The 27,053-nt window shown below is 42.3% G+C and overlaps 1 protein-coding gene across 13 annotated transcripts in view; it reads left to right on the forward strand.

Moving 5' to 3' along the window:
• Nucleotides 1-27,053, forward strand: part of LOC132819922 (utrophin-like) — a 751,240-nt gene that overhangs the window by 612,349 nt on the left and 111,838 nt on the right. For all 13 annotated transcript variants that reach the window (XM_060831897.1, XM_060831902.1, XM_060831903.1 and 10 more), the window contains one exon: nt 4,386-4,460. In XM_060831897.1, the coding sequence (XP_060687880.1) occupies nt 4,386-4,460 (75 nt within the window). The remainder of the gene's footprint in view (nt 1-4,385; nt 4,461-27,053) is intronic.

A 27,053-nucleotide genomic window follows, 5' to 3' on the forward strand; every position in this document is an offset into this window, starting at 1 on the left:
ACTCTTGCTCCTAGTTTCTGGGTTTCTACATGACCCTGAATGAGGCAGACAGGGGAACCGGAGGGCAAGAGCTACAGAGTGTTTCCGCAATTGCACTGATAGAGGGAACCATTCAATGATAAAAGCAATGTAGTATTATCAGAGGGATTGAGACTATTCTATGCAGCAAAGAGTGAGAGTCCATAACTGTGAAACCCATTGCCGCAGAAGACTGTGTGAAAGCCAAGTCATTGAGTGTATTTAAGACAGAGATGGTTAGCTTCTTGATTAGTGAGCAGATCAAGGGTTACAGGCAGGAAAATGGGGTTGAGAAACAAGTAAGCCATGAGTGAATGACTGCACACAGCATTTGCACTGAGTGGACAAAAGTGAAGACTGCATATGTTGGAAACTAGAGTTTATATCAGAGTGATGCTGGAAAAGCACAGCAGGTCAGGCAGCATCCAAGGAACAGGAAAATCGACGCCTTGGGCAAAAGCCCTTCATCGGAAATAGAGCGTATTCCTGATGAAGGGCTTTTGCCCGAGGCATCGATTTCCCTGCTCCTCGGATGCTGCCTGGCCTGCTGTGCTTTTCCAGCACCACTCTGATCTAAACTCATTGTGCAGAGTGGCCTAATTCTGCTCCTATATCTTGTGGTCTTATCTGCCTAGGTCTTGAAAAAGACTTTCAGCGGGAGGTGGAGAATCCAGTTGTTGTGGTCCATGTAGGTACCAATGACATATATAGGACAAAGTAGGAGGTTCATTATGAGGAACAAGGCACCATTTTAAGAAGCTGAACCTTTGATGTCATATTCTCTGGATGCATGAGGTATTAGGCTGTAGGCATGATTTGGAGATGCCAATGTTAGACTGGGGTGTACAAAGTTAAAAATCACAACACCGGGTTATAGTCCAACAGGTTATATTAGACGGACATGAGCTTTCGGAGCGTCGCTCCTTCACCTGATGAGAATCACCTGATGAAGGAACGATGCTCCGAAAACTAGTGTGTTTCCAATTAAACCTGTTGGACTATAATCTGGTGTTGTGTGATTTTTAACTTAGGCTGTAGGGTTTGTTTCCATGATTGTTGTGGATCTGTTCGCCGAGCTGGGAATTTGTGTTGCAGACGTTTCGTCCCCTGTCTAGGTGATATCCTCCGTGTCAACTGGAAGTGGCATATACAAATCACTATAAATGCCAGAGGAAACATCACAGAAGTGCTTCACAGGAGGTTCCCAAGCACTGAGGATGTCACCTAGACAGGGGATGAAACGTCTGCAATACAAATTCCCAGCTCGGCGAACAGAATCACAACAACGAGCACCCGAGCTACAAATCTTCTCACAAACTTTGTTTCCATGACTCTAACCTTGAAAAAACACACCCATCTTTCTCTGTGCTAGATCTGACTCCAACCAGCAGAGAGTTCTTCCCCCCCACATTTCTATTGAAAAGAATTTTGTTAGGGTTCCCTGATGCCACATTTGGCCAAAATTTGGAGATGCTGGTGTTGGACTGGGGTGTACAAAGTTAAAAATCACACAACATCGGGTTATAGTCAAACAGATTTAATTGGAAGCACTTGACAACCACCTGATGAAGGAGCAGCACTCTGAAAGCTAGTGCTTCCAATTAAATCTGTTGGACAATAACCTGGTGTTGTGTGATTTTTAATTTTGTACATTTGGTCAAATGCAGCCTTGATGTCAAGGATGGTCACGCTCACCCAACTCCCTCATCTCTTTTGACATGTTTGAACTAAGGCTATAATGAGGCTAGGAGCTGAGTGGCCCTGGCAGAATTCAAACTTTGAAAGCCTTCAATCTCACCTACTTCATGTATGTGTATTCCTACCTCTGGCAAGTGCTGAAAGGCTCCCCCGAGTTATCCTAAAAGCAGAAAATATGTTGCAGCAAGTCAAGCACCTGCCCTGTCACACTTCATGTGGCAGCTTGGTTTTTACTGTGAATGTTCTGCCCGGTTGTGAATAGGTTGCATATCAGAGTCAGAAACCAAGTTGTTTGTGGGTAGACTCTGTAGCTCAGTAGCTATCCTTTGGATTTTCATGATGGGTCAAAGTGGCTAGCACAGCAGACTTACAACTTGGAGGCATTATGACGGTTGCCACGATATTGGGCATTGACAGACATGGTTTTCTACAAATGGACTGCATCCATGTCTGTGAATGATTTGCTAGTAACCTTGAGGTTTGCACAAAGTCCTTCAGAACCTACATAGAGTCATACAGTACAGAAACAGACCTTTTGGTCCAAGCAGTCCATGCCGAACATAATCCCAAACAAAGGTAGTCCCACTTGCCTGCTCCTAGTCTATATCTCTCCATACCTTTCCTATTCATGTATCCATCCAAATGTCTTCTAAATGTTGTAATTGTATCCGCATTCACCACTTCCTTAGGAAGTTCATTCTACATGCGAACCACCCTCTGTGTAAAAAAATTGCCCCTTATGTCTTGTTTAAATCTCTCTCCTCTCACCATAAAAATGTGATCCCTAAGTCTTGTAATTCCCCACTGTAGGGAAAAGACACTACCATTAACTCTGTGTAAACTTTTGTCAGATCACCTCTCAATCTCCAATGCTCCAGAGAAAAAAAGTCTCTGCCTGTCCAGGCTTTCTTTTTAACTTAAGTCTTCCATACCTGGCAACATTCTGGTAAATTTTTGCTGGACCCTCTCCAGCTTGATCATATCCTTCCTATAACTGGGTGACCAGAACTGGACACAGTATACCAGAAGAGACTTCACCAATGTCCTGTACAACCTCAACATAACATCCCAGCTCCTATACTCAAAGGACTGCGCAATGAAGACAAGTGTGCCAAATGCCTTTTTAACCACCGTGTCTACATGTGACACAAACTTTAAAGAATGATATGCCTGCACTTCTCTGTTCTACAACACTATCCAAGGCCCTACCATTAATTGTATAAGCCCTACCCTTGTTTGTTGTACCAGACTGCAGTGCCTCATATTTATCCAGATTGAACTCCATCTGCCATTTTTCAGCCCATTGATCCTTTATTTTAGATTACTTACAGTGTGGAAACAGGCCCTTCGGACCAACAAGTCCATACCGACCCGCCGAAGCGCAACCCACCCATACCCCTACATATACCCCTTAACTAACACTACGGGCAATTTAGCATGGCCAATTCACGTAACCTGCACATCTTTGGACAGTAGGAGGAAAGCGGAGCACCCGGAGGAAACCCACGCAGACACAGGGAGAATGTGCAAACTCCACACAGACAGTCGCCCGAGGTGGGAATTGAACCCGGGTCTCTGGCACTGCAAGGCAGCAATGCGAATCACTGTACCACCGTGCCACCCAAGATTTGATCAAGATCCTTTTGTAATCTTAGAAAACGTTCTTCAAAGTCTACTGTGCCATCAATTTTGGTGTCACACGCAAACTTCCTACCATTCCTTCGATATTCACATCCAAATAATTTATAGAAGTGACAAACGAAAGAGGACCCAGAACCAATCTCTGTGGAACACAGGCGTCAAGTCTGGAAAGCAACCCTCCACCAATACTCTCTTGTCTCCTGCCATTAAGCCAATTATGTATCCAATTGGCAAGTTCAAAATTATCCCATGTGACAACTTTACTAATTAGTTAACGTACAGAACTTTGTCAAAGGATTTACCGAAAATCCAAATAAACAGCATCTACTGTTGTGGACTTTAGCAACTTAAAAGAAGTCTGGAAAGTACTAACCTGTACAATTGGGCAGTAATTGGTATAAATCCATCAGCAATCAATCTGATAATGTCTTTAATAACTCTGGCAGAGGGACTATCATGTTCCTGGTGAACATACATCTAGCTATGCGTCATTGAGAACATTAAGCATTGAGCTCTACATGGCAGCACTCAATATCGTTCCATCAGGTATTCGCTGCATCCAACACAGAATTATCAGAATGGCATCCATGGCAACATGCACTTGATGTGTGCACGTGAGCCACAGATACCATTTTAGATCCAAGGGCACTCATAGCCCTGAAACATCAGGTGGTAAAAATCTAAACACTGTCTCTTTTCCCTTCTGCCTCAAAGCCCGCAATGAGACTTTCATGAGTCACCAACTATTATCTCTCACCTTCTATTCACCAGATAATGCTTGCAAGTTATGACATGAGGCCAGTTAGGAATGGGTAATGAAGTTGGTCCTCCCAGAGATGTTCCCATTCCAGAAAAGATGTGAACAAAAATTGAACTAATTGTTATCATTTCCTTTTTTTGTACCTTATATTTTTTGGCAGCTATTTATCCCCCTCTATTCATTGAGGTGGCAGTTGAGAATGTGTTTTAATTGAAATGGTTGTACTGAAAATTAGGAAAAAAACAGTTTAAATATTTTTCAAATGCAGGTGATTTAAACAACGTGCGTTTTTCTGCTTACCGGACAGCAATGAAGATCCGCCGACTCCAGAAAGCGCTCTGTTGTGAGTACTTCTGCATGTTCCAGAATCTGTAATTTTGTGCTTTAATTTGTTGCGGGCTTCCTTGCATGTCTGTTGTCAGATATCATTGATTGAAACTAGCCTGTTTTTGCAGTGGCTGAGACATTAGTTAGGCATGGCCTTATAACCTTTAACTCAAAAGACTTTTGTTTTGAAAGTATAATCTGATTAGGGTACAGCAAGGGCAGTCAGGATCTTGGACTAGAATGATTAAGGAAAGCAATAGGGTGTCTCCTTAATGATTGGAAAATAAGCACATGAAGGACTCATGAGCAGGACCGGCAAGGAGGAATAGTTTGAGGTCAAATCAGGGTTAGCAAAATAAATTAAAAGAATGTAAGGAACGTTGAAATTTTTAAAAAAAGGCAAGTAATGGTTGACATTCATTGGAAATTGTTAACAACAAAAGTACAATTAGTAAAGTACTTGAGAAACTACAGAAACTTTCTTCAAATAAAAGGGAGGCCAATTTGAGATGCCAGCTTCATGAAGCTAATAGCAGAGAGTGCAACTTTGACATTTGACCTCATATCATCCCTTTGCCTGAAGTCACTGTCCCATTTACACATTTATAACAGAAAAATGCATAAGCTTAATCATGGGTTTCATGGAGAATATAAGCCCAGAATATAACTATGTAGAAAAGTAATTGCAATAACAACTTGTATTTAAAATATCCCAAGTTGAATAGTGCGGTGCTGAAAAAGCACAGCCGGTCAGGCAGCATCTGAAGAGGAGAAGAATCAATGTTTCAAGTCCTGTACAGGACTTTGGTTAGGCCACATTTGGAGTATTGTGTGCAGTTCTGGTCGCCTCACTTTAGGAAAGATATGGAAGCTTTGGAGAGGGTGCAGAGAAGATTTACCAGGATGTTGCCTGGAATGGAGAATAGGTCGTACGAGGATAGGTTGAGAGTTCTCGGCCTTTTCTCGTTGGAACGGCGAAGGATGAGGGGTGACTTGATAGAGGTTTATAAGATGATCAGAGGAATAGATAGAGTAGACAGTCAGAAACTTTTTCCCCGGGTACAACAGAGTGTTACAAGGGGACATAAATTTAAGGTGAAGGGTGGAAGGTATAGGGGAGATGTCAGGGGTGGGTTCTTTACCCAGAGAGTGGTGGGGGCATGGAATGCGCTGCCCGTGGGAGTGGTAGAGTCAGAATCATTGGCGACCTTGCGGCAATTGGATAGGTACATGGATAGGTGCTTAATCTAGGATAGATGTTCGGCACAACATCGTAGGCCGAAGGGCCTGTTCTGTGCTGTATTGTTCAATGTTCTATGTTCTATAAGCTGTTTACCAGGAATGAGAGAGTGGTGCAAAGGAGTTGAGAGATAAATGGAAGGGGGTTGGGGCTGGGGGTAAGATAGCTGGAAATGCGACAGGCAGATAAAGGTTGGGGGTGATGGTGATTGATCGGAGGGGAGGATGGAGCGGATAGGTAATAGGCACTTATACGTGTCGTGGAAATTAAATCGACTTGGCTCAGTTATTAGCAAGAGCAAAGAAAGGATCTTTATTAAAAATCCTGCAGGATTTTGACTCATTACACTAAGTCAGATGACTCAATGCAAAGACTACCAAAACATTACACAGACGCCTGCCTTACAGCGTTCCTTATCACACTCTCAAGGGCAGAGACTGGGGAAACTCAAGTTGTTATCCTCTCATCCCCTGGTCCTAGACATAGCAGTTATTCAGCTTTCTCTGAGTTCGACTATCGCAAGGTCAAGTATAATCCCTGCTGATTACACTTGCAGGAAGTGCACCCATCTCCAGCTCCTCCAAGACCGTATTAGGGAACTGGAGCTGGAGTTGGATGAACTTAGGATCATTTGGGAGGCAGAGGGGGTCATAGATCGGCGCTTTAGGGAAGTAGTAACTCCAAAGATTGCAGGCAGATGGGCGACAGTGAGGGGGACTGGGAGGAAGCAGCCAGTGCAGGGACCCCCTGCGGCCATTCCCCTCAAGAACAAGTATACCGTTTTGGATACTTGTGGGGGGGACGACTTACCAGGGGTAAGCAATGGGGTTCAGGCCTCTGGCATGGAGCCTGCCCCCGTTGCTCAGAAGGGAAGGGTGGAGAAGAGCAGAGCAATAGTTATTGGGGACTCTATAGTTCGGGGCATAGATAGGCGGTTTTGTGGGGGCGAGAGAGACTCAATGATTGGTATGTTGCCTCTCAGGTGCAAGGGTATGTGACGTCTCTGATCGTGTTTTCCGGGTCCTTAAGGGGGAGGGGGAGCAGCCTGAAATCGTGGTCCACATTGGTACCAACGACATAGGTAGGAAGAGGGACGAGGATGTTTGGCAGGCTTTCAGGGAGCTAGGTTGGAAGCTCAGAGTTAGAACAAACTGAGTTGTTATCTCTGGTTTGTTACCCGTGCCACGTGATAGAGAGTCTAGGAATAGGGAGAGAGAACAGTTAAATGCATGGGTACAGGAATGGTGCAGGATGGAGGGATTCCGGTATCTGGATAACTGGAGTTCTTTCAGGGGAAGGTGGGACCTCTATAAACAGGATGGTCTACATCCTTGGGGGGAGGTTTGCTAGTGCTCTTTGGGGGGGTTTAAACTAACTCTGCAGGGGCATGGGAACCTGGACTGTAGCTTTAGGGTGCAGGACCTGGAGTGTAGGGAGGTTAGGAACATGGCATCAATTTCGAAGGAGGGTGCCTGTAAACAGGAAAGTGGCTTGAAGTGTGTATACTTCAATGCAAAAAGCATATCAAAATAAGGTAGGTGAATTTGCAGCATGGGCTGGTATCTGGGATTTCGATGTTGTGGCAATTACGGAGACATGGATAGTACAGGGACAGGATTGGCTGTTGCAGGTTCCAGAGTTTAAATGTTTTAGTAGGGTCAGAGGTGGGGGTAAAAGAGGGAGAGGTGTGGCATTGCTTGTCAAGGATAGTATTACAGCAGTGGAAAGGACAATGGATGAAGACTTGCCATCTGAGGTAGTTTGGGCTGAGGTTAGAAATAGGAGAGGTGAGGTCACCCTGTTAGGAGTTTTCTACAGGCCTCCTAATAGTCCTAGAGACATAGAAGAAAGGATTGCGAGGATGATTCAGGAGAAGAGTGAAAGTAATAGGGTGGTTGTTATGGGGGTCTTTAACTTTCCAGATATTGACTGGGAAAGCTATAGCTCGAGTACGTTAAATGGGTCGGTGTTTGTCCAATGTGTGCAGGAGGGTTTCCTGACACAATGTGTAGACGGGCCAACAAGAGGTGAGGCCATACTGGATTTGGTTCTGGGTAACGAACCAGGACAGGTGTTAGAATTGGAGGTAGGTGAGCACTTCGGGGACAGTGACCACAACTCGGTGACTTTTACTCTAGTGATGGAGAAAGATGTGTGCACTGCAGGGCAAGAGTTATAGCTGGGGGCAGGGAAACTATGATGCGGTGAGGCATGACTTAGGATGTGTGGCTTGGAAAAGTAGGTTTCAAAGGAAGGGCGCAATCGATATGTGGAGCTTATTCAAGGAGCAACTATTGAGTGTCCTTGATAAGTATGTACCTGTCAGGCAGGGAGGAAAGGGTCGTGTGAGGGAGCTGTGGTTTAATAAGGAATTGGAATCCCTTGTTAAAGGGAAGAGGGCAGCCTATGTAAAGATGAGGCATGAAGGTTCAATTGGGGCGAATGAGAGTTATAAGGTAGCCAGGAAGGATCTAAAGAGAGAGCTAAGAGCAGCAAGGAGGGGATATGAAAAGTCCTTGATTGGTAGGATTAGGGAAAACCCAAAGGCTTTCTATAGGTATGTCAGGAATAAAAGGATGACTAGGGTAGGAATAGGTCCAGTCAAGGATAGTAGTGGGAAGTAGCATGTGGAGGCTGAAGAGATTGGGGAGACACTGACTGAATACTTTTCGTCAGTATTCACTCAGGAACAGGACATTGTTGCCGATGTGAATATTGAGTCACAATTAATTACAATGGATGGCTTTGAGGTATGTAGGGAAGAGGTGATGGAAATTCTGGAAAGGGTGAAAATAGATAAGTCCCCTGGGCCTGATGGCATTTATCCTAAGATTCTTTGGGAAGCAAGGGAGGAGATTGCAGAGCCGTTGGCTTTGATTTTTATGTCCTCGTTGTCTACAGGAATAGTGCCAGAAGACTGGAGGATTGCAAATGTGGTTCCCTTGTTCAAGAAGGGAAGTATGGATAACCCTAGTAACTATAGGCCGGTGAGTCTCACTTCTGTTGTGGGCAAAGTCTTAGAGAGAATTGTAAGGGATAGGATTTATGAACATCTGGATAGGAATAATGTGATCAAGGATAGTCAGCAAGGTTTTGTGAAGGGCGGGTCGTGCCTCACAAACCTTATTGAATTCTTTGAGAAGGTAACTAAGGAGGTGGACGAGGGTAATGTGATAGATGTGGTGTATATGGATTTTAGTAAGGCGTTTGATAAGGTTCCCCATGGTAGGCTACTGCAAAAAATACGGAGGTATGGCATTGAGGGTGCGTTGGAGGTTTGGATTAGGAATTGGCTGACTGGAAGAAGACAGAGGGTAGTAGCTGATGGTAAAGGTCATCTTGGAGTGCAGTTACTAGCGGTGTTCCACAAGGATCTGTTTTGGGACATTGCTGTTTGTCATTTTTATAAATGACCTGGAGGAGGGGCTAGAAGGTTGGGTGAGCAAGTTTGCGGATGATACGAAATTCGGTAGAGTTGTTGACAGTGAGGAAGGATGTGGCAGGTTACAGCTGGATATAGGTAAGCTACAGAGCTGGTCAGAAACTTGGCAAATGGAGTTCAATGTAGGTAAGTGTGAAGTGATTCACTTTGGTAAGAGTAACAAGAAGATGGGGTACTGCGCTTATGGTCGGATACTTGGTAGTGTGGATGAGCAGAGGGATCTTGGTGTCCATGTACACAGGTCTCTGAAAGTTGCCACCCAGGTAAATAGTGCTGTGAAGAAGGCATATGGCGTCCTGGCTTTTATTGGTAGAGGAATTGCGTTCCGGAGTTCTGAGGTCATGTTGCAGTTGTATAAGGCCGCATCTGGAGTATTGTGTGCAATTTTGGTCGCCATGCTATAGGAAGGATGTGGAGGCACTGGAACGGGTGCAGAGGAGGTTTACCAGGATGTTGCCTGGTATGGTAGGAAGATCGTATGAAGAAAGGCTGAGGCACTTTGGGCTGTTTTCATTGGAGAAAAGAAGGTTTAGGGGTGACTTGATGGAGGTATACAAGATGATTAGGGGTTCAGATAGAGTTGACCATAAGAACCTTTTTCCACATATGAAGTCAGCTGTTACGAGGGGACATAGCTTTAAATTAAGGGGTGGTAGGTATAGGACATATGTTAGGGGTAGATTCTTTACTCAGCGAATCGTGAGTTCATGGAATGCCCTGCCAGTAGCAGAGGTGGACTCTCCCTCTTTATGGGCATTTAAACGGGTATTAGATAGGCATATGGAGGATAGTGGGCTAGTGTAGGTTAGGTGGGCTTGGATCGGCGCAACATCGAGGGCCAAAGGGCCTGTACTGCGCTGAACATTTTTTCTAAGTTGAATGTTTACAGAATTCAAACAGAGATAAGCTAACTGCACATCTTCATCAAAGCATTGTTTACAAAGCTCAGTACAGCATTGATTTGAAAAAAAGCATTCTCTTTAAATTTCACAGTAAATGGATAATTAATTTCACAGTAAATGGATAATTTTCCATTACATACGCTCTACCTCCCTCGCTGACCTATCACCTTCACCCCGCGTTCATCTACCCCTGTGTTCCCAACCATTTTAACCCCAGTCCCACCCGTCTCCCATTTATCCCCCAGCCCCCTTGCTCTCCTCCCCCCCCCCCCCCCCCCCCCCCCCAGTGAAGAGCTTATGTTTGAAACATTGATTCTGTTCTTCGAGTGTTGCCTGACCGGCTGTGCTTTTCCAGCACTGCACTCTTTGACACTCTGATCTCCAGCATTTGCAGTCCTCACTTTCTCCTATCCCAAGGCATGTAATAGAAACTTTGTCAAGTAAAATCTGGTACTGAGTCACTGAAAGGGACCTGAAGGCAAATGGTTAAAACCTTATCCAAGAGGTAACTTCCTGTGATGGAACAGCGCTAGTTGAGTTTGAGGAGTTGGAAATGAAGGACGGAGTGTGCCGAGGAGGGTTATGAGTTTGGCAGAGATTACATACTTGGCGGAGGGAGGTACATGGCTGGTGCAAGGTCACGGAGGGATGTAAAAGTAAGCATAGATATGTTAAAATTAAGGCATTGCTTAACTGCCAGCCATTATAGATCAGAATACGCAGGGGTGATGGGTAAATGGAACTTGGAACGTTAAGACAGTTAACAGGCTTTTAGGTGACCTGATGTTTAAGAAGAGTAGAACTTGGGAGGCCAACTTGATATGCGTTGGAATGGCCATTTCTAGAGTTAATCAATGCTTTAGGGTTTCAAAGCTAATTGACTTACACAAGCCCAAATGTTATAGAAATGAAATTAAGTAGATTTTTTTTTACATCAGGCATATGTGGTCAGAAATTAAACTCTGGGTCAACTTTAACACAAAGTGTACAATGAAAATTGGTAGCTAGTGGGCAGACCTTCTTTCAAGGATCAAAGGTAATGGCTTCATTCTGTCCAAGATTTAATTGGAAAGTGTCTGATTATGTACAGACAACAGAAGACTTGAATGAAGGGATAATGAGACAGAGCTGGGTATTGCGTGTGAAAACTGCAGTGCTTTAACATTTTGTTGCTCCGGGGCATTGTTTGGATGAGAAAAGGAGAAGCATTTTGCTGATTTGAACAGACCGAGCTAATTTACACCCACAGTCATGCTGTCTAAGATTTGTGGGAGCTAACAAAACTGAACTTGACTCTTTGCAGCAAATGTACAGCATTTCAGACATTACTTGATCTTGTAGATTGTCTTTATAGAATCTACTTGTCAAGTGATTTAAATGACCAAAAATTTCAAGTGTAGTTTTGTGTGATGAAACTCAATTTGAACTAAAACTTTCCAGTTTTTATATCAAGATCTGGCAAAAAGTATTAGCTTTTTAAAGAATGTTCTGATACAGAGATAGACTAATAATTTCCTGAGAAATTGTGGGGGACTGCCCAGGAAGTTAAACAATCAGTGAAAAAAAAAACTTGACCTGAATCCTATGTTAAGTATTTAATAGATTTGTTGCATAGTGAGGATATTAAGATATATTAAGATTAGACACTAGGCATAATTTGGATAGGATGTTCTTCTTGGGGGCCATGTCCATAGATCCCTCAAAGTTGCCACCCAAGTTGATAGGGTTGTTAAGAAGGCATATGGTGTGTTGGCTTTCATTAGCAGGAGATTGAGTTTAAGAGCAGCGAGGTTATGCTGCAGCTCTGTGGAGTTCTGTTTATACCACACTTGGAATTTTGTGTTTAGTTTTGGTTGCCTCGTTATAGGAAAGATGTGGAAGCTTTAGAGAGGTATAGAGGAGATTTATAAGGATGCTGCTGGACTGGAGGCATGTCTTATAAAGAAAAGTTGAGGGAGCTAGGGCTTTTCTCATTGGAGCAAAGAAGGATGAGAGGTGACTTGATGGAGGTGTACAAGATATTGACAGGCATAGATAGAGTGAATAGCCAGATTCTGTTGTCCCATGGCGGAAATGTCTATCACGAGGGGGCATAATTTTAAGGTGATTGGAGGAAAGTTGTCAGAGGTTGGTCCTCTACATAGACAGTGGTGATGTGTGGAATGCACTGCCAGCAGCGGTAATAGAGTCAGATATATTAGGGACATTTAAGCAACTCTTGGGTAGGCACATGGAAGATAGTACAATGAAGGGTAATTTAGTCTGATCTTAGAGTAGGCACAACATTGAAGACCAAAGGGCCTGTACTGTGCTGTACTGTTCTATGTTAGACCAGAAAGTTACAGAATTATCCCTTGGATATGAAAAATTTGAAATTAAAATGAAAGTGTTTTGGTGGGGGGAGGAGGGGTTGGGGGTTGGGGAAGAAAGGAAGATCCAATTTTGATCATTAAACCTCTTCCACAGCCTCTGTAATAATAGCGGCAGCACTTCAGTAAAGAAAAATCATCATTGATGTATCTTCTCTTGGCTTTAAGACATTAATAATCAATCTCTTGGCAATCTGTAATATTACAGTGCATTTGCAAAGCCAATTTATTGTAATTTTGAATCGAGACCAGAGATCTAGAACCTGGATCAATCTCAGAATAAAGTTTAATAACAATAAAATATGAGGAATTTCTTCACTCAGAAAGGTGAACTTGGGAACTCTGTGTCTCAGAAAGTGTGGAGGCTCAGCCAATGTGTATGTTCAGAAAAGGGATTGACAGATTACAGCAGGATCTTGACCAGATGGGCCAATGGGCTGAGAAGTGGCAGATGGAGTTTAATTCATATAAATGCAAGGAGCTGCATTTTGTGAAAGCAAATCTTAGCAGGACTTATACACTTAATGGTAAGGTCCTAGGGAGTGTTGCTGGACAAAGAGATCTTGAAGTGCAGCTTCATAGTTCCTTGAAAGTGAAGTCACGGGCAGATAGGATAGTGAAGAAGGCGTTTGGTGTGCTTTCCTTTATTGGTCGGAGATTACAGGAGTTGGGAGGTCATGTTCCAGCTGTACAGGGCATTGGTTAGGCCACTTTTGGAATATTGTGTGCAATTCTGGTCTCCTTCCTATTGGAAAGATGTTGTGAAACTTGAATGGGTTCAGAAAAGATTTACAAGGATGTTGCCAGGGTTGGAAGATTTGAGTTATAGGGAGAGACTGAACAGGCTGGGGCTATTTTCCCTGGAGTGTCAAAGGCTGAGGGGTGACATTATGGAGGTTTACAAAATTCTGAGGGGCATGGATAGGGTAAATAGGCAAAGTATTTTCCTGGGGGTCGGGGAGTCCAGATCTAGAGGGCATAGGGGAAAGATATAAAAGAGACCTAAGGGGCAACTTTTTCACACAGAGAATGGTACATGTATGGAATGAGCTGCCAGAGGAAGTGGTGGAGGCTGGTACAATTGCAACATTTAAGAGGCATTTGGATGGGTATGCGAATAGGAAGGATTTGGAGGGATATGGACCAGGTGCTGGCAGGTGTGACTAGATTGGTTTGGGATATCTGGTCGGCATGGACGGGTTGGACCGACGGGTCCGTTTCCATGCTTTACATCTGTATGACAGATTGGGGAAATCAGTGAGGTACCATTAATGTCACTGGATTAGTAATCCAGAGACCCAGAATAATATTGTAAAGCATAGGTTTAACTTCCATTGTGATAGCTGATGGAATTTGAATTCAATTCAATGTAATTTTGGAGGTAGGTGGGAGTATGGAGTTGAGATTACAGAAAAATCAACTGCAATCTTATTGAGTGGTGAAGCATGCTTGAGGGCCTAAGTGACCAACTCCTGCTCCAAATTGATATGGTCATAAATAAAGCTCGTCTCAGTGATGTTACAAGTATCATCAACAGTTTTAAAAACTTGAAAAAAACTCTGCCATTCTTATTTCCTCTGACCCACATATGGCTCCAGATCCACAATAATGTGATTGACACTTAAACTGCCCTCTGAAAAAGTCGAGCAACTCAGTTCATGAGCAATTAGAGATGGGCAGCAAATGCTGTCCTTGCTACTGATGAAGAAAAATTCTAAATATTAAAGCTATCAAAGGATGTGTAGATTTAATGTGTAAAAAATAATGTTGAGGCAAAAGGTTAGCTGTGATATAGTTGAATAATGGCTTACTCCTGCTCCTTGTTGCTATGTTCTTATATGTTCTAGAACATTAACTGATTTCCTCATTAGATCCATTTGAAGAACTTTTGCATCACTGTTGATGATTCTCCAGGAGACTGATGGATTTTGCATAGTTCCATCTAAATATGAGCTCTCTCCAATGCCTCACCTTCAAGAAAGGCAAAAGTTCTTGAACCTTTTTGGTTGAACACCTTCAGATTAATTAGCACTCACTGTCTATATTCATTACATATTCATAATACAAAGGGCTACATGCAAAGAGTGTTCTAATTATCTTTTTAAAAAGCAAACAAATTCTTCCTTACAGCTATCAGGGAGATGTCTGTATCTGCCCTTCTATGCAATATCTATCTGTCCCTGAATTGGTGTTTGACAATGGCACTAAAATATATTCACTTCTTCCAAATAATGCTTTTCTGTTGTTGGTCTCATCAATCAAGAGTGGGATTCTTTTGTATTTTTTTTAACGTCACATATTCATGATTAAATGTTAAGAGTTTCAATTTGAAATAATTAAAATTTCATGACTGAGTTGTTTCCATTGGGTGATGAATAGTGAATACCTGTTGTTAACTAGTTTTCCAGCCAAGCAGTGCAGAGAGGCAGTGCTTAGCAAGGTCGGTTGGAGAATATTTTCATTCTAATTAGTAACATTTAATTTTTCATGACTGAGGCTAACTTTAGTTAGAATGCTTTTTTTCCAAAATGTTTGATCTGAAGTTATAACAGAGATGATTTGGTTTGTGGAAAGTCTTTACTATAGAACCCAGTTTTAAAATAATTGATATAGGGCACTTATCATATTGCATTCATTTCACTGGTGATGCTGTCATTATACCAGCAGAGTGTAGCTATAATGCTGGAATACTTTACTCCTTATTTCTCAAGCAATGCAATCTTTCTGAGATAAGGATGAGGGGGAAGGGTGAACATACAAGGCTGGTTTATAAAATTGAGGCTCATGGAATAGGTAGGTCCATGTCAAATGTGGTTAAAAAGGATTGGTTGAAGAACAGAAGCAACAAGTTGTGGTGAACAGACTGGAGGATGGTTAGTAGCAGTGTCCCCATGTGTTAACACACTGCTTTTTAGACATGGTTTGAATTGGGAATATAGCACAGAAGAGGGTCTTCAGTCAATCAAGTCTGTGCAAACCTATCTACAATAATCCCACTTTCCAGCACTTGGACAATAGTCTTGAACGGTATGTTATTTAAAGTGCTCATCCCAGTACTTTTTCAAAATGTTGTGAGTTTTCCTGCCTCAGCTACCTTCATAGGCAGTGCATTCTAGCTTCCCATCACCCTGTAGGTGAAAATATTTTTTCTCAAATCCCCTCTACATCTCCTGCCCTTCACCTTAAAATTGTGCCTCCTTGTTATTGACTCTTCAGCTAAGGGAGCAGCTTCTTCCTATCCATCCTGTCCATGCCCCTCATAATCTTATACACTTCAATCAGGTCCCTCCTCAGTCTTCTCTGCTTTAAAGAAAACAACCTGAGCTTATGCAGCCTCTCTCCTGCCAAAATGCATTGCCTCACATTTCCCTACATTATATTCCATCTGCTAAGTTTTTGCCCACTTGCTTAGCCTGTCCATATACTCTGCAGACTTGTGGTTTAATCCTTACCAATTAACTTCCCACATATTTTGTGTTACCTGCTACTTTCTTCATTCACTTTCTTCATCCAAGATATTTATTTTAAATAATTGTGGCCTCAGCACTAATCCCTGTGGTACTGCACTAGTTACAGGCAGCATCCTGGTGACTCTCCTGTGTGCCCTCTCCAATGTAATCACATCCTTCCAATAGTGTGGCAGCCAGAACTGCATACAGTGTTCTAGTTGTGGCCTAACCAAAATTCTGCACAGCTCCAACACAACCTTCTAGACATGACTGATAGAAGGCATACTGAGAATTTGCCTTTTAATCATCCTATTAACCTGTCCTGCCACCTTAAGGGTTCTGTAGACAAGCACCCTAAGAACCCTCTGTTCCACTAAGCTTCACAGTGTCCTGCCATCCATTGAGTACCCCTTTGTCTTGTGACTTGTTCCAATGTGCATCACCTCATATATTTCACAGTTAAATTCTGTCTCCCACTGATCTGCTCATCTGACCAATCCATTTATATCTTCCTGTAACCTGAGACCTTCTTCCACACTTTTAACCACCTGGCCAATATCTGTGTCATCCACAAACTTACTTATCACGTCACAACCTTCTTATCCGGTATATATATCGATGTCATGAACAGTAAGGGACCCAACATCAATCGCTGTGGTACACCATTGGACTCCTCCAGTCACAAAAGCAACCTTCTACGACCACCCTCTGTCTCCAACCCCTAAGCCATTTTTAGATCCACGCTGCCATAATATCCTGGGATGCCATGTGCTTTTATCTTCTTTATCAGTCTCCCATATGGGGCCTTGTCAAAGATATTTTCAAAATCCATACAAACTACATTAGCTGCAATATGAGCATAAAGCAAAGAAGCAGAAATAGGCCATTTAGCCCATCAAATTTGCTCTGCCATTCAATGAGACCGTGGCATAACTGAACTCACAAGCCTACTTTCCTGCCTTTTCCCCAGAATCACTCGTTTGCTTCCTGGTTAAAGGCCTGTCTATCTCAACCTTGAATCTACTTAATGACCCAGCCTCAATAGCCTTCTGTGGCAAAGAATACCTGGTATCAGCCTCGTGAACCTTCTTTGGGTCTCTTCCATTGCGAGTATATTTTTCCTTAGATATGTATCCCAAAACTGTTCACAGTGTTCCAGCTGTAGTCTGTCTATTGCCTTGTACAGTTTTAATAAAACTTTTATATTCTATTACCATTTGCCTTCCCCATTATCCAGTGAATTTGGATGCTACCTTTTTGCAATTTGTATACGAGGACTTCTAAATCCCTCTGTTCTATAGCTTTCTGCAGTCATTCTCCATTTAAATAATAATTCTATTCTTCCTGCCAAAGTGCATTGCCTCACATTTCCCTACATTATATTCCATCTGTTAGGTTTTCGCATACTTGGTTAGCCCGTCCATATCCCTCTGCAGACTTGTGGTTTAATCCTTACCAATAACCTTCCCACATATTTTTGTGTTACCTGCTACTTTCCTCATTCACTTTCCTCATCCAAGATTTTTTTTTAAAATAATTGTTGCCACAGTACCAATCCCTGAGGTACTGCACTAGTTACTGGTTGCCAGTCTGAAAATGCCCTCGTTATCCCAACTCTGTCTTTTATTATTGAGCCAATCCTTTGTCCATGCTTGTACACTGCCTTGAACACCATGGGCTCTTCTCTTATTAAGTAGCCTAATGTATTATAGCTTATCAAACCCTTCTAAAAATCTACACACCTGACTACCTGTAATTTCTCCCATAGCAGCATGGGATACAACTCATCCAGACCTAGAGAGTTATCTACTATGCTTGGCAAAACCTCACTCCTTATGTCAATCTGTTCAAGTACCTCACAGTTCCTCTCCCCAAGTTCTGTACCTACATCCTCCTCCACTTGAGTGAAGATTGAAGTGAAACACTCTACCAGTGTCCTCCAGCAAGGCGTAAAGTTTGCCCCCATGGTTAAAAATGGGCTCCACTCTTCCTCTGGTTATCTTCTTCCCTTAAATATAACTTGTAGAATATCTTGGGATCTCCCAAATTCTTCCTGCCTCCGATCTGCTTTCCTAATTGCTTTCTTAAGATCCCTCTGAGCTTTCTGTACTTTGCTCCTTTCAAACCTGCTAAAAGCCTCTCTTTTCCTTGTTATCCAATCCTGAATGTACCTAGACATCCAGGGTTCTTTGTCTTGTTATTTTGGCATTTCACCCCAAAGGGAGCGTGTTGGGCCTGTACTCTCCCCATTTTCTTTTCAAGCACACCTTTACTGTTCTACTGTAGATTTTGCCAAAAGTAGCTGTTTGTGGTCTACTTTGGTCAGATCTTGCCTTATCCTAATAGCATCTACCTTCCTCTGAGCCAAAATCAATTTTTGTAAACCATCATTTTCCTTTTCATAACAGTGGTTGCTAGCACTAAAATCCTCCCCACCATCACCTTTAACACCTTAGTGGCTTTGTTCCCAAGAATTGGGGCTGTCCCTTGTTGGACCTTTTATGTGTTTACATAATAAGCTCTGCTGAATGCATATGAAGACATCCAACCTCTGTTTACACTGTACACTTTCCACTCAATAACAAGAGGGGCATAATTTTTAAGTGAAAGGCAGGAGGTTTAGAGGTGATTAAAGGAAAAAGGAGAGGGTAGTTGAGGCGGGAAACCTCACAATCTTTATAAAGCACTTGAAGTGTCATTACGTTTAGATTAGATTAGATTAGATTATTTACAGTGTGGAAACAGGCCCTTCGGCCCAACAAGTCCACACCAACCCGCCGAAGCGCAACCCACCCAGACCCATTCCCCTGCATTTACCCCTTTACCTAACACTACGGGCAATTTAGCATGGCCAATTCACCTGACCCGCACATCTTTGGACTGTGGGAGGAAACCGGAGCACCCGGAGGAAACCCACGCAGACACGGGGAGAACGTGCAAACTCCACACAGTCAGTCACCTGAGGCAGGAATTGAACTCAGGTCCCTGGCGCTGTGAGGCAGCAGTAATGACCAAGTGTGGGCCAGTGAGACAAGTGTATTTTGTATAGTATCTTTGACAGTGCAGACTCTGTGGTTTTCAGGGTCTCCTATATATTGCATGATTCAGTGATTATGATTATACTAGTTACCTTATTACCATTGCACACCTCAATGAGAGTAATAAACTTTCAACATTTACCACTGTTGTCAAACTTACAGCTCAAACAGTCAGGAGGATTCTGATTGACTGTAGGACACAATATAGATTGGCTGACAGATTGGACAATGAAGTAGCAGATAGAATTCAATACACCGAAATGTGAAGTGATGCACGATATCATGTGATTCAGTCAGCAGTGGACTTCCTCCTGATTCAGAAACTTTGTGTATGATTCCTGCTCCCAGACAGAAAAACCCAGTATCCAGTGCATGAAAGTAAACATGTGTCATAGCCAAACCCCAGCCCGGATTAATGGGTAGGGTTAGTGGCAGATAGTCTACCAATTCCAGAAATGATGATTACAATGAATTGTAATCATTTTGCATTGTGTTGACCCCTTATAACATGGGAAATGCCAAAAGAAAAACGAAAGGATATGTGAAGTTGGGCACTTTGGCAAAATGGACAGTGGCAATCAATAAATACTCAGTGACATCCTTCCAAAGACTGAATGACTGAAGAACCCAGGAATGTAGAGGTTGTAAAGCCGTAAAACGTAGAAACAGAAGTCGACCTCTCAGCCGATTGAATCTATATCACTATTTAATCAGATCGTGGCTGTCTATCTCAGTTTTAAATATTCTTAATGACCCACGTCAACAGCCCTCTGAAATAAAGAATTTCATAAATTCAAAACCCTCAGAGGAAAGAAATTCATTCTCAGTACTGTCTTACATGGGTGACCCCTTATTCTAAGATGATGCCCTTTGGTCTTAGATTGTCCCACAAGAGGAATCAAACTTTCTGCACCCATAATGACAAGTCCCATAAGAATTGTATGTGTATCACTAAGGTCACCTCTCAATCTTCTAAATTCCAATGAGTACAAGTCCAACCTACTCAACCTCTCCTTATATAAAAAAACTTTCATAACCAGAATCAACTGAGTGAATCTACTGGACTGCCTCAAATGTTGGTATTTCTTCCCTTAGATAAGGGACCAAAAGTATTGACTGTATTTGAGCTGTGGTCTGCCTAGTGTCTTATATAGTTTTAGCAATACTTTCCTGTTCCTATATTCCAATCCTTTTAAAACAAAGGCCAGCAGTACATTCCCTGTTAGTTGATGAACTTGGCTGCTAGCTTTTTATGATTTATGCACAATGACTTCCAAATCCTCCTGTACTGCAGCTTTCTGCAATCTCTCTCTACTTAAATAATATATAGCTCTTCTGTTCTTCCTGCCAAAGTGCATAACCATGCATTTTCTATATTATATTCCATCTGCCAAGTTTTTGGCCACCCACTTAACATAGAAAATTGGATCAGAAATGGGCCATTTGGCCCTTCATGCCTGCTTTGTCATTCATTAGAATCGTGCCTGATCATCCAACTCAGCAACCTGTTCCTCCTTTACCTTCATATCCTATGATCCACTTAGCCCCAAGTGCTAAATCCAACTGATTTTTGAAATCATACAATGTTTTTGCATTGACTTATTTCTGTGATACTGAAGTCTATAGGCTCACCAGTCTCTTGGTGAAGAAATTTCCCCTCATCTTAGTTGTGTTCCATATTCTTAACTGTAACTCCTTGTTCTGGACTCCCCTGCCATCAAGAACATCCATCCTCCATCTATCCTGTCTAGTCCTGTCAGAATGTCGTAGATTTCTATGAGAAACCCTCTCATTTTTATGAACTCCAGTGAATATAATCTTAACTGACTCAACTTCTCCTCATATGTCAGTCCTGTCTTCGAGGAGTCAGTTTGGTAAACCTTCATTGCACTGCCCCTCCAGCAAGGGGGAACTACAGACCGGTGAGCCTGACCTCGGTGGTGGGCAAAGTTGTTGGAGGGAATCCTAAGGGACAGGATGTGCATGTATTTGGAAAGGCAAGGACTGATTAGGGATAGTCAACATGGCTTTGTGCGTGGGAAATCATGTCTCACAAACTTGATTGAGTTTTTCGAAGAAGTAACAAAGAAGATTGATGAGGGCAGAGCAGTAGATGTGATCTATATGGATTTCAGTAAGGCATTTGACAAGGTTCCCCATGGGTTAGCAAGGTTAGATCTCATGGAATACAGGGAGAAGTAGCCATTTAGATACAGAACTGGCTCAAAGGTAGAAGACAGAGGGTGATGGTGGAGGGTTGTTTTTCAGACTGGAGGCCTGTGACCAGTGGAGTGCCACAAGGATCGGTGCTGGGTCCTCTACCTTTTATCATTTACATAAATGATTTGGATGCGAGCAGAAGAGGTACAGTTAGTAAGTTTGCAGATGACACCAAAATTGGAGGTGTAGTGGACAGCGAAGAGGGTTACCTCAGATTACAACAGGATCTGGACCAGATGGACCAATGGGCTGAGAAGTGGCTGATGGAGTTTAATTCAGATAAATGCAAGGTGCTGCAATTTGGGAAAGCAAATCTTAGCAGGACTTATACACTTAATGGTAAGGTCCTAGGGATTGTTGCCAAACAAAGAGACCTTGGGAGTGCAGGTTCATAGCTCCTTGAAAGTGGAGTCGCAGGTATATAGGATAGTGAAGAAGGCGTTTGGTATGCCTTCCTTTATTGGTCAGAGTATTGAGTACAGGCGTTGGGAGGTCATGTTGCAGCTGTACAGGACATTGGTTAGGCCACTGTTGAAATATTGCGTGCAATTCTTGTCTCCATCCTATCGGGAAGATGTTGTGAAACTTGAATGGGTTCAGAAAAGATTTACAAGGGTGTTGCCAGAGTTGGAGGATCTGAGCTATAGGGAGAGGCTGAACAGGCTGGGGCTGTTTTCCCTGGAGTGTTGGAGGCTGAGGGGTGACCTTAGAGGTTCACAAAATTAAGAAGGGCATGGAAAGGATAAATAGACAAATTCCAGAACTAGAGGGCATAGGTTTAGGGTGAGAGGGGAAAGATTTAAAAGAGACCTAAGGGGCAACTTTTTCACGCAGAGAGTGGTACGTGTATGGAATGAGCTGCCAGAGGATGTGGTGCAGGCTGATACAATTGCAACATTTAAGAGGCATTTGGATGGATATATGAATAGGAAGGGTTTGGAGGGATGTGGGCTGGGTGCTGGCAGGTGTGACTAGATTGGGTTGGGATATCTGATCGGCATGGACGGGTTGGACCGAAGGATCTGTTTCCATGCTGTACGCCTCTATGACTCTATGTTTCCCCAGGTAAAGAAACCAAAACTGCAAGTAATATCCTAGGTATGGGTCTCACCAAGGCCCTATGTAATTGCAGCAAACATCCCTACTACTGGACTCAAATCCATTCACAATGAAGACCAACATACTATTTCCCATCTTTACCACCTGCTGCGCCTACATACTTATCTTCAGTGACTGAAAAACAAGGTTGCCCAGATCTAGTTGCACATACCCATCTCTCAATTTATATCCATTCAGATAATGATCTGCCTTTCTATTTTTGCTCCCAAAATGTATAATCTGACATTTATCCACTTTATACTGTGTTTGAAATGTGTTTGCCCAGTCATTCAGCTTGTCAGATCTTGTGCATCCTCCTCACAGCTCACCCTCCCATCCAGCTTTGTGTCATCTGCAATTTTGGAGATATCACATTTCATTCCTTCACTTGAATCATGAATATATCAATTGTGAATAGCTGGGATCCAAGCACTGATTCCTGTGACACCCCACTTGTCACTGCCTGCTATTTGGAAAAAGATCCATTTATCCTTTGTTACTTGCTGAAAAGTTTTATATGCATCTCAATATACTACTACAATCCCATGAGCTTTAATTTTAACACTAACCTATAATGTTGGACTTTGTTGAAAGCCTTCTGAAAGTCCATATAAACCACATCCACTGTCTCACGCTCATCAACTCAACAAGTTACACCCACAAAGAATTCCAGTAGATTTGTCAAGCATGATTTCTCTTTATCCCTTTCGTAAATCTGTGCTGACTCTGTTTGATCTTGCCACTGTTTTCCAAATGCTCAGCTGTTAAATCTTTTATAATAAAGAGAATTGAAACTCCTACATGCAGAGAATACATTATTTTGTTCAAACTCATAAAATTGAAGCAGGTATAGTTATCCCTGCGTTCTTGGTATTGTGAGGACGGAAGCTCTTAAACCTCCTAAGGAGTCTGGTGTAGCCAGAGAAGCCAGGTTTTAAAACTTATGAAGAAATAGTGGCACTCTGAAAGCTAATGCTTCCAAATAAATCTGTTGGACTAAATCTGGTGTGTGATTTTTAATTTTGTCCACCTTAGTCCAACACCGGCACTTCCAAGTCGAAGAAATAGTAGGAATGGTGGTGGTTGAGAGCCGAACACCAACACAGACTCAAAATTGCCATTGATGTGGAAAAACATGTCACACAGCAGCAAGTTGCACGTGTAAAATATTGCATGCAGAAACTGAAGCATAAAAGGGATGGTTAAATGGGCGTGTTTGAGAAAGAAACATGAACAGCATACAATAGCATATAACTGAAACCGAAAAGGGAAAAGAAAATCTACATGGTGCAATGAGGGCATTTAATAATCTACTAATTTTATTGGGAGGAACGTGTCTGTAAAAAAAAACAAACTCAACTGGGTTGAAGGAAATAGCTTGTTAGATTCTGAGACTGATTTATTACAAATTTTAAAGAATCGTGCTGTTACTTTCAAGGGGATCTGGGAAACATGGAAAAGATCTCTGTCGAATTGAAAATCAAGGATGAGAGTCAAACGCTATGTTGCAAGACTGGATTGGTGATGTAGCCAGGGTCGGAGGATTTGAGCTTTAAGGATGGGCTGAATAGGCTGTAGCTATTTTCACTGGAATGTCGGAGGCTGAGGGGTGACCCTATAAAGGTTCATAAAATCATGAGGGGCATGGATACAGTGAACAGTCAAGGTATTTTCCCCAAGGCAGGGGAGTCCAAAGCTAGAGGGCATAGCTTTAAGGTGAGAGGTAAAGATTTAAAAGGGAGATCAGTGGCAACTTTTTCAACGCAGTGGGTGGCACATGTATGGAATGAAGTGCCAGAGGGATTGATGGAGGCTGGTACAATTACAACATTTAAAATACACCGAGATGGATATATGAATAGGAAGAGTTTAGAGGCGTATGGGTCAAATGCCGGTAAATGAGACAAAATTAATTTAAGATATCTGATCGGCATGGATGAGTTGAACCAAAAAGGTCTGTTTCTATGCTACACATCTCTAAGACACAACTTAATTGAGCAAAATTAATCAAGATGAAGTCCTTGAATCCATAAATGATTGGGTCACATCTATCCTACCACTGATGGATAGATATGCATCTATAGTGATTTTAAGTTTGCTATTAATCTGGAACCAGGTCCTGAGTCTTGTATGGATGGCCTAGTTGCTGGGCTGGCTAGAAGTCAGCTTTTCAGTAAGATTAACATTCGTCAAACCTTTCTCCAGATGAGTGTAAGTCCTGAATCACAGAAACACATGATGATTGTAACACACAAAGTAGTATTCAAATACAAGAGATTTCCATTTGGAATCACATCTGTGCTTGGATTATTCCAACATGCCATGGATCAGAGTTTATAACATTACAACGCAGTACAGGTCCTTTGGCCGTCAATGTTGCACCAAACATGAAACCAATCTGAAGCTCATGTAACCTAACTATTCATTATCATCCATATGTTTATCCAATGATCCCTTAAAGTTGGCACTTCTACTACTGTTGTAGGCAGGGCGTTCCACATCTTTACTACTCTCTGAGTAAAGAAACTATCTCTGACCTCTCTCCTATATCTATCACCCCTCACTTTAAAGTTGTGTCCTCTTGTGCTAGCCATCACCATCCGAGGAGAAAGGCTTTCACTGTCCATCCTATCTAATCCTCTGATCATCTTATATTAAGTAATCTCTCAACCTCCTCCTTTCTAACGAAAACAGCCTCAAATCCCTCCGCCTTTCCTCATAGGACCTTCCCTCCGTACCAAGAAATCATCCTTTGCACCCTTTCCAATGCTTCCACATACTTCCTATAATGCACTGACCAGAACTGTATGCAACACTCGTAAGTGTGGCTGTACCAGAGTTTTGTATAGCTGCAGCATGATCTCTTGGCCCCGAGACACAATCCCTCTACCAATAAAAGCAACACACCATTTGTCTTCTTAACAGCCCCTATTAACCTGGGTCACAACTTTCAGAGATTTATGTACATGGACACCAAGAACTCCTGCTCATGTACACTGTCAAGAATCTTACCATTAGCCCAATACTCTTTATTCCTGTTCCTCCTTCCAAAGTGAATCACCTCACATTTTTCTGCATTAAACTCCATTTGCGATCTCTCAGCCTAGCTCTGCAGCTTTTCTATGACCCTCTGTAACTTGCAACATCCATTGGCACTCTCCATGATCTTAGTGTCATCTGTCAATTTAATAACTCCTCCTTCTATGCCCTCATCCAGGTCATTTATAAAAATGACAAACAGCAGTGGCCCCAAAACAGATCCTTGTGGTACACCATTAGTAACAGAACACCAGGATGAACATTTCCCATCAACCATCACCCTCTGTCTTTTGTTAGCTAGCCAATTTCTCATCCAAATTGTTAAATCACCCTCAATCCCATGTTTCCATTTTAGTGAATTAGAAGGAGTCCAGTGTTACCAAGATGATATTTTAGTCAAAGGGAGAACCTAAATAAAGCATCTTTGCAAGTTAGATACTACTAATCAGAGACTTGAAGAAGTGAGGAAAGGTGAATATGATTTTTTAAAATCTTCTGAAAGATATTAAGGCCATATCATTGATGCTCAGGGTTTACACAAGTCCCTTTCAAAAGTAAAAACCAAAAGAACTGCGGATGCTGTAAATCAGAAACAAAAACAGAAGTGTTTAAAGTTCTGAGGTGGGGTCACATAACTCAAAACCTGCTGGCAGGACTCTATGAATACCTCTAATTTCTCTCCACAGATGCTGCCAGACCTGCTAAGCATTTCCAGCAATTCTGTTCTTGTCCCCTTCAAAAGTGAAAGCCATTCCTGAACTAGCAACGCCTAAAAAAATGTAAACCAACTGCAATAGTTTTTGGGCTTGCTAAATTACTATGGCAGGTTTGTCCCAAATCTTGCAACCATTCACATGCTGTTGCACACTTTAATATGCCAAGACAAAAATTGGGCATAGGATGATTAATGTGAAAGAACTTTGAACGCTGAAGTCAGAAGTCCTGACCCATTTTGACCCAACGTTGTTCAGTTTGCATGCCAAATGATGAAGAAAAACAATGGCTTTTGCATCAAGGTAGTTGAACAAAGCAGCAATGAACTATGTGCAAATAGAGAGAGAATCTGCAGGAAACATTTTTGGCATTGGGCGATTGCACCAATATCTGTTTAGGCAATTTACCCAACTAACAGAGCACAAACCATTAGCCACAATATTTGTGCCTCATTCAGGGATACCTTCTTTAGCAGCAAGCAGTGTGGAGAGGTGAGTCTTGCTACTGTCTGCTGGCACTTATACACTATTGGCAATCCAACTTAGGAGAGAGTGTTGATGGATTCTAAGTTATCTTTGCCAAATGTGTTGACGACAAGCTGTCCTTATGTAGATATTTTCTACTTCGAACAAGTAGGGAACAGTCTGTAACAGCAGGACAAATTAAGATAGACAGTCAAAATGACCCACTACAATCAGAAGTGATGGATGTGGTACTTTGTGGCAAGATAAACCAGGAACAATCCCAGATCTGAAACCATATATCACATGGAAGCTTAAAACTGTCCACACAAGCAGCAAGTCTGCTATGGGGAATGAGTCATCATTCCACCACAGCTAAGGAAACATGTGTTAACGGTCGTTAATACTGAATCACTAGACTCAAAGCATTGACTTTGTTTTCGCTTTGTAGATGCTGCTAGACCTGCTAGGTTTTTCCATCAATTTTTCAGTCTCCAGGTCCTTTTTGGAATTGAACAGCCTTCCCACCTATTTTTATGTATTCTGCAAACCTGGTGATAGTACTTTTGCTTCCAATATATAAGTCAGTAATATTTTATTCACAATAACTATGGCTCCAGGACTGATCCCTGTGGCA

Source organism: Hemiscyllium ocellatum, chromosome 10 (genome assembly GCF_020745735.1).
Source record: "Hemiscyllium ocellatum isolate sHemOce1 chromosome 10, sHemOce1.pat.X.cur, whole genome shotgun sequence".
Taxonomy (NCBI): Eukaryota; Metazoa; Chordata; class Chondrichthyes; order Orectolobiformes; family Hemiscylliidae; genus Hemiscyllium; species Hemiscyllium ocellatum.